The sequence below is a fragment of the Macadamia integrifolia genome, chromosome 7 (assembly GCF_013358625.1).
Source record: "Macadamia integrifolia cultivar HAES 741 chromosome 7, SCU_Mint_v3, whole genome shotgun sequence".
Classification (NCBI taxonomy): Eukaryota; Viridiplantae; Streptophyta; class Magnoliopsida; order Proteales; family Proteaceae; genus Macadamia; species Macadamia integrifolia.
The window spans coordinates 18,604,176-18,611,708 of record NC_056563.1 but is presented as its reverse complement, the minus strand read 5'-3'; the positions used below and the strand labels follow the sequence as shown (position 1 = coordinate 18,611,708).

The following is a 7,533-nucleotide window of genomic DNA, read 5'->3' as shown; positions in this document are numbered from 1 at the left end:
TATTCTCCATTGATAGTAAAGTAAGATCTCATTACACTGTAGAAATAGACATATCTAGTCGAATCACGTAAATCTATGTGCATTGTATAATTGTGTATTCTTGTTTTCCTATCTTTTCTACATCATTTTAGGGTTACATTTCTATACCATATTCATTTTTAAAAAGAAAATTAATAATAATACTGGTAATCAGGTTTCCATTCCGAGACAAGGGACAATGACAGCCATCGTCAGGATGTAATGTGGTCTGTAGTCCAGAAAATAAGTGCAGAACTCAACGCATGGTTTCAAATATCAGTATCGGAATGGCTGGTATTTGTATCGGCCAAGCCGATACCCACATGGCCAATCCAATATTGACGGCATGATACGAATGAAAGCATATCGATATCTATATTTGTATCGACCAAACCGATACTAATATTAAAAGGAGGAGTTTGCACCGTTAGTACCGTTAACTAACATACTTTTATCAAAGGTCCCCTCCCCTCTCCTCCCCCTTCACATTCCTTGACAAGGAAGTAGAGAATCCTGCCATATAACTCTCTCTTGATAGAAGGAAAGTGAGATGCTTATTACTCTCTCTCTCTCTCTCTCTCTCTCTCTCTCTCTCACTCTCTCTCACATACAACTCAACTGGTTGAAATATGAGACGCAACCAGGAATGACTCAATTGTCTGCAGAACCAGAGAATCACTCTACCACAGAAGATGGATTGAATTGCAATTAAAGCCCTCAGGTTATATATTATTTCTCAATTATTATTTTTCACATTCTCTAGATAATGTAGAACTTGAAATCCTGAATCTTTTGTCGGTCTCTTCTACCCAAATGAACTGCAAACTAACAAACGATGAATCTTCTTAAACTTCTTTCATTGGATGATGGAACTTCAATAGATTCCTAAATTTGAATTGTTCTTTTGTTCTACACTATAAGGAACCTGTAATCTACACCTAACCAAATTTCAACCCCAAAACCAGCAATCGTTATCTTTCATGAATTTATCCCATAGTTGCTGTACAGAGAGATTGTAATCCGTGAACCTAAGAAAGGCAGAGTTAGATGTTATTATATTCGGGCCATGTTTCGTCACAGGATTTCCTGCTTCTTTCTATGAGATGCACGTTCCAAGAAGTACTATCAACTTCATCCACTGCTCTTGCAGCTTCATGGCTCTCTCATGTTCGCAATTTAATTAGATTCTTCACCTCCTCTACGGCAGACCAATTATTATAACGATAATTGACAAATAAGATATTTTTGCACAAAGGGTTGCATGTTACTTTAAGAACTTTAACTCCTTGATGGTCTATGAATCTAAAGAGTATTATCATCAGTAATTAGGGCCTCTGATGTCCAAGCTTTTAATTAAAATGGTACTATGTAGTCTATATTGGATCATAAAAATGGAATTCTCTTCACTTCTGGTAGGTTACATTTTACAATCTACAAGTAGGAGATAATTTTGTTGGGTTTGGGCAAAAAATAGGATTTGGTTATTATCGTTCTCCATTGGAACCTGAAAGGAGGTTTCATCAAGCTGCCTATTGATTGTGAGTGTTGGTTTTGGTATCTGCAGTGGTTAATTCCCAAATCAAGCAGTTTCATGAGACTACACAGTGAAAAAAGAAATTGCGGTTCCGTGATAGTTCGGATTCTGAGTATCTGAAGTCTTTATATTATTTGAGTCTTTCATTGAATTCTGAACATCTAAAGTTTATTTATTATTTAAGCCTTACATTGAGATTGTATACAATTGCAATTATCAAATCTTCAATAAGGAATATTAAGAAAACTTGTTATGTGTTCTTTTAGAACTTAAAAGGTAAAAACCAAATGAATAATTAAGAGAATAGCTGGTGAAAATTTGGGAAATTTTCAATATTAGTGGGTCATTAACAACCTAAGAAAGAAATGTTAAAGTGGACGGTCTTTGTGGAACAGGAGGTATAAAATATAAATCTTGGTTAGAAGCAAGCCTGTGGCTTCAAAGATGGAGTCAATTAGAAAAGGGAGAAAATACAGTCTGTTCTCAGAACGTTTGGTCCCAAGGGCTTTGATAAATTAGGGATTTTTCATTTCCCTCTACAGGTATTTTATTTCAGATTTATCTCATGCTATTCTTCTCTTTACAATGTCAGAATCTTGAATCTCATCCCAATGCTTTTCTTGATGAATGCTTGCATTCTGGACAGGAATGTTCAAATTCATCAGCAAATGTATTGATAATAAAGGGTTTCCGGTGACAAAACTATATTATGGTGACCTGAGCAAAACCGTAAGTTTTATAGTTGAAATCATAGAGTGAACAGCATTAATGAACGAGTCCTTAAGAGATTATCAGTCAAAATTTGTTCTGCAGATGAGAACGGCAGGGTCAAATGTACTCTTTGCTGTTGTTACTGAAATGTCAGACTCTGTTCTGAAGGGAGCAGAAGCAAGTGGGTTTAATGGAATGGTATGATCAACCTTAATTTTATTGTCGATGCAACTCTGTTGCATTCTCTAATACCTCTATGGATTGGTTTGCTCTAATGAGCGCACTAGAAATCAGTAAGAAACACTTATCTGGACTTTGAATGGTTGCTGTGTTATTTCTCTAGGTCAATGGCTTTCACCAAGGGATATTGAAGTTAGCAATGGAGCCATCACTGTTAGGAACTGCTTTCATGGAGGGAGGCCCTGATAGAGAAATTAAGCTTGATCGAAGTCCTGAAGTTGATGAGGTAACTTTTGATTAAAGGTATCTCTAATTTATAGCTACATACTGAATTATCTTGGGAATTTTTCCATGTTTTCTTGCTGTAAATTCTAAAAATTGCTTTCCCAAGTGCATTTCCAATACTTCTCGGCTACCACAATGCACACACAGATAGGAGGGAGAGAAATTCTCTATTTTCCTGATAGGAGAATAAGATTATTAGCCCCTATGTTGTGCTTCCTTTTCTGAAATTCAGCCGAGGTAAACTTATACAGAAACTAAATTGCAGTTATATATTGAAGGGTATTTACAAGCTATGTTGGATACAACCTACAAACAGGATTATATCAGAGTGAGAGTTATTGAAAATCAGGTGATTCGCTTTCAGGTCCCTTTGTGTTTTATTTCTGGTTTTTTTATTTGCTTACAAAGACCTTATATCTTCAGCCAAGGAGAATAAGGATTGATGGCCTAGCCAGAAGAATGCAGGCCTTTAGAATTGTTCATCTTGCATGCTGCAAAATTACTTCATGTTTTTCTCAGGCACTTCTGTTTATATTCTACAAATAAGTACTTGATGAAACTTTTATTATTACTTAGAAGCTGCAACTGCAGTGTGCTGCCTCATGCAATCTTCATTGAAGTTAATTTCGATTACCACTACACTCTTTCAAGTGCTAAAGCTCAACCATATCTATCTAATTGCTCCTGCCCAACATAACTCCCAAGCCACCACCACCACCACCACCACCACCGACGCTTTATTTGATTTTCAGAAATTCATGACTCATTTACAAGTTTTGACAGGTTCTTCTCAAAAACCTTCCCGCAAACAGTGCACTCATAAATAAGATTATTGACCGCGTGAAGAGCTTCCTTGTAAGCAAGGGCTTATTGAAAGGAGAAACTTCAACAAATTCTCGCCCCTTACGTCATCTGCAAGGAGAAAGCGTAATTATTCTCTTTCCTTTGCTTGGATTTCATGTGCTTCTCCTGGGAACTTCTTAATGGTAGATATCTTGTTTCATGGTTTATTTTCAGCACAAACATATTTTATTAACTACATATCCAAGCTTGGAAGGCATGCTATCTCAAGAAATACTGAGTTTTCACATAAATCTAAGCATTGATCGTTGCCATGAACGAATCAAAATAAACCCTCACTAAACTATGAGATAGTGGTAAGATATGGGTCGAACCCACAGAGAACTAAAATGTTAAATTTACTAAGATTGAGGTGAATGTTGTTTTGAAAATCAAATTTGTAAAATTCAGCATTCAAATTAAAACTAAGTAAGCTAATTAACAAGGATGTGAATTAATGAGAAGAAGCTATCTTCAGGTTTTGAATCCTTTTTGGTATTATTATCTAATCTTTGGTTCATATTTTGGTTCACTGAAACTATAAGTTCCAATGCAACTACAAAATATAGGCTCAGGCTACCTGAGCATAACCTATCCTGTCAAGCACTGTTGTCTATCGCTTCAGCTTAGACAACAGTGCTATCGTTAAAGGCTATCGTTAGTGTTTGTCATAAATCAACATAAAATACCATTGTTTAAATAGAATAAATAAATCACAGAGACAAATATTCTAAACTAATTTAACTATTAAAAATCATCCACAAGGGAGGTGTCTTTTAACATCAAACAATCAAGTATACATTACAACAAGAAATCAAATAATAATAAATCAAAACTTAATCTAAACCTAAGGATAGAAAGGGGACTTAGATGCTCAAGGTGCAAATGAACAAAGGGCAGCAATGACGGTGTTCTTCCATGGAGACAGGAACACAGGTGAAGGGGTTCAACAATGATGCGATGGTATGCGATGGTGGTGATGGAACCTCGATGCAATGGCAATGATATCTGTGCAATGTTGTTCAGGAAAAGCCATCCAAAAGAAGGTCGATCTAAGAAGAAGGGAGAACCAAAAAAAAAAGTGTGTGAAAGAGCCCAAGGGGAGATAGCGTGAGTGGGAGTTGTAAGAGGAGATGGAGTTGTGAGTGAGAGAGAAATCGTGGGTAGGGGAATTCGTGTAGATGGGAAAGACAATTGGGAGGAGAGAGGAATTATAGGGAAGAGAGATACCCGTGGGTAATTCTAGGAGGAGGAGGAATTGTAGGAGGCGGAAGTGAGTTGTCCAAGAGAGAGAAGGAAAAGAGAGATCGAGAGTGATTAGGAAAGAGAGAAAGAGAGAAAGAGAGAAAGAGAAGGGTACGTGTGTGAGATGTGAGCAAGGAGGAGAGAGAGAACGTGAGACGGAGAGACCGAGAGTGGGAGATATTGTAGGGGAGAGAAATTAGGGAGAGAGAGAGAGAGAGAGGTGATATTGAAGTTTTTTTTTTCTTTGGTAAAGATATTGAAGATGATTGTATGCCTATGGGAAAACAGTTTCTCAATTTTAGGTGGTATGGTCATGTTCAGAGGAGGCCTTGAGATGATCCAGTACAGAAGAGTGATCAAATCCAGTGGGAAGGAATTATAAGAGTTAGTGGCAGACCTAAAATGATCATTGATGAGTTGGTAAGGAAAAACATGAATAAGCGAGGCCTTGACCCTAGTATGACATCAAACAGAACTGTTTAGGAGGCAAAGATCCATGTTTCCGACTACGTTTAGGTGGGATGGCCTGGAGGTGTTGCATTGCCTTTTTTTCATTTTGTTTCTTTATCCTTTCCCCTTTTCTCTCTTCTTTCTTTTATCTTTTTCTTTGACTGATCCGTGAAGTCGACCCCATTCAGTCGGGAAAAGGCTTAATTGTTGTTGTCGTTTGTTCACTGACTTAAAATTAAGAATTTTTCAATCAGAGCCAGAACTACTAACATTGAGTCAAAGAATTAATTTTAAAATGTCCAACCAGGCCACTATCAGTATTAAGCATGCCAAGTTGGAGAACATCCTCCCGATCCATGTTATCAGCTAAAATTTTTAGTCGTGATCAACAATTATGTTAGTTGGATGTAATTTCCCAAAGAGCTTCAACCCATTCTGTGAAGCTTTGAGTTACAGGGGAAATATTTTGGGCACATGCCATGAGGTTTACTCTATGTTGTGAGAAACTTACTTTGCCACCTCTAATGCAATCAATTTCACTACCAGGCCTCTGATTAGCACATGGTTTTACGTATCTCCGATACTGATACGATACCCTCTGATACGTATCTTAAATTTAGTCGATCGATACGATACACATTGATACAATACATGAAATTTTTAAAATCCTTTCGTATCGATATATATCCTACAATACATACCGATATGCATCAATACACCACCAGTACACATCGATACGATACGATATGCCTCGATACGACTATGAAAATTATAAAATTGAGGTAAAATATACGTTTCGGTATGTATTGGTACGTATCGGTGAGTATCGATACGTATCGGTGAGTATCGATATATATCGGTACGTATCGGTGAGTATCGATACGTATCGGTGAGTATTGGTCATATAATGGCCAAGATGGGTAATTTTTCAGAAAACACATGATTTTTTGAAGGGTTTTTGTTCCAAAGTTGCTGTCAGCCATATTTCTCTCTAACTAAAGTGGAAATCAAGATTGGGAACAAGGATTTTACATTTATGGGACAACTACAAATCTTAAATTCTTAGTACGATACCCTTAATTTAGTGTTTATGCATAATACATGTTATCAATAGCTTTTTTTAACAAATTCTTTATGCAAATGTGTTTAAAAAAATGTTTCCTATCCATTTATGTGTGTATCTTTAACGTATCTTAGTGTATTTCCGATACGATACGATACTCTCCGATACGTATCTTAATTTTGACCGATCGATACGACGACCGATACCGATACTTTAATCCTTGGATTAGCACATAATGTTCCATTAACATTCCACATAAAAACCTTTAGTTGCACTTGACCCTTTTAGTTGCAGGCATGGAATCAAGTATCGGTATCGGATCGGTATCCCCTGATACCTGACCGATCCTGAGACGGGTATCAGTATCGCTCTGGGTATCGGATACCGATCTGACGCGATCCGTTTAAAAAAAATATTTTTTTACACTTAGACTAAAAGGTTATGAACGAACAGAAGGCGCTACACAAAAAGCTGAAATGGAGAAAGGGGAAAAGGGAGAAAGGGTTTTCCCCTCTTCTTCTTCATCAAACTGCAGAAATAAATCGATCAGGTATCTCCAACAGAAAAAATAAATCGGTTAGTATCCCTACACCAAGAGTCTTAAATGTGACCCTTTTTTTTGCATGTATGTCTGTGTTTCAGCTCTTTAATGGAAATCTTCTTGCATATTTTGTTTTCCAAAAAAAGAGGGATTGGTATTCACTGCTGAAGAACAAGGGCAGGTTTGATGAAGATTAACTACGAAGCTAAAAAAGGTAATCAGAATATCAAATCATCCTCATACTCAGATTATCAGGAATTTCAGGGCATCCATACTATAGAACCAAAACAGGAAAATTCCAAGACTGCAGATTTCATAAATACATCCAAATGCCAATGTTGCAAATAGACTACATAATCAAATAATCCCAAATCTGCAGATTTGAAATCTCCTGTTTCTCAAATCTATAGAGGGTAAAAATGAGTACCCCACAATATACTCAAGCCCAATAGCTAGATCCAGAATAAAATTTGCTACTGAGCCCTGACTAAGTTCCACTCCAACCCATTTCATCATAGCATGAACCCATTAGAACGGACATAGTCTTTTGGCAAGAGGGTGTCAGATTCAGTTGCTGCCACCGTCTACAAGGTGCGGAGCACCGCCAGGCCTCCCTGCTATCTCCCTCGATGGCCGGCTGCCACCCTTTCCATCCCCCCCCCCCCC

At 37.3% G+C, this 7,533-nt stretch overlaps 1 protein-coding gene across 5 annotated transcripts in view; it reads left to right on the top strand.

Annotated features, from left to right (window-relative positions):
* The first annotated feature begins 569 nt into the window (after positions 1 to 569).
* The window catches only part of LOC122083951, a 10,032-nt gene continuing 3,068 nt past the window's right edge, over positions 570 to 7,533 (top strand). The window contains exons 1-7 of one of the 5 annotated variants that reach the window (XM_042651909.1): positions 570 to 739; positions 1,948 to 2,094; positions 2,199 to 2,281; positions 2,366 to 2,461; positions 2,607 to 2,729; positions 2,994 to 3,077; positions 3,305 to 3,378. In XM_042651909.1, coding sequence (XP_042507843.1) covers positions 2,201 to 2,281; positions 2,366 to 2,461; positions 2,607 to 2,729; positions 2,994 to 3,077; positions 3,305 to 3,346 — 426 coding nt within the window. In that variant the 5' untranslated portion in view covers positions 570 to 739; positions 1,948 to 2,094; positions 2,199 to 2,200 and the 3' untranslated portion in view covers positions 3,347 to 3,378. Of the gene's footprint in view, positions 740 to 1,947; positions 2,095 to 2,198; positions 2,282 to 2,365; positions 2,462 to 2,606; positions 2,730 to 2,993; positions 3,078 to 3,151; positions 3,379 to 3,511; positions 3,656 to 7,533 lie in introns of those variants that run through there. The other 4 variants (XM_042651908.1, XM_042651905.1, XM_042651906.1 and 1 more) reach the window with 4 other exon arrangements.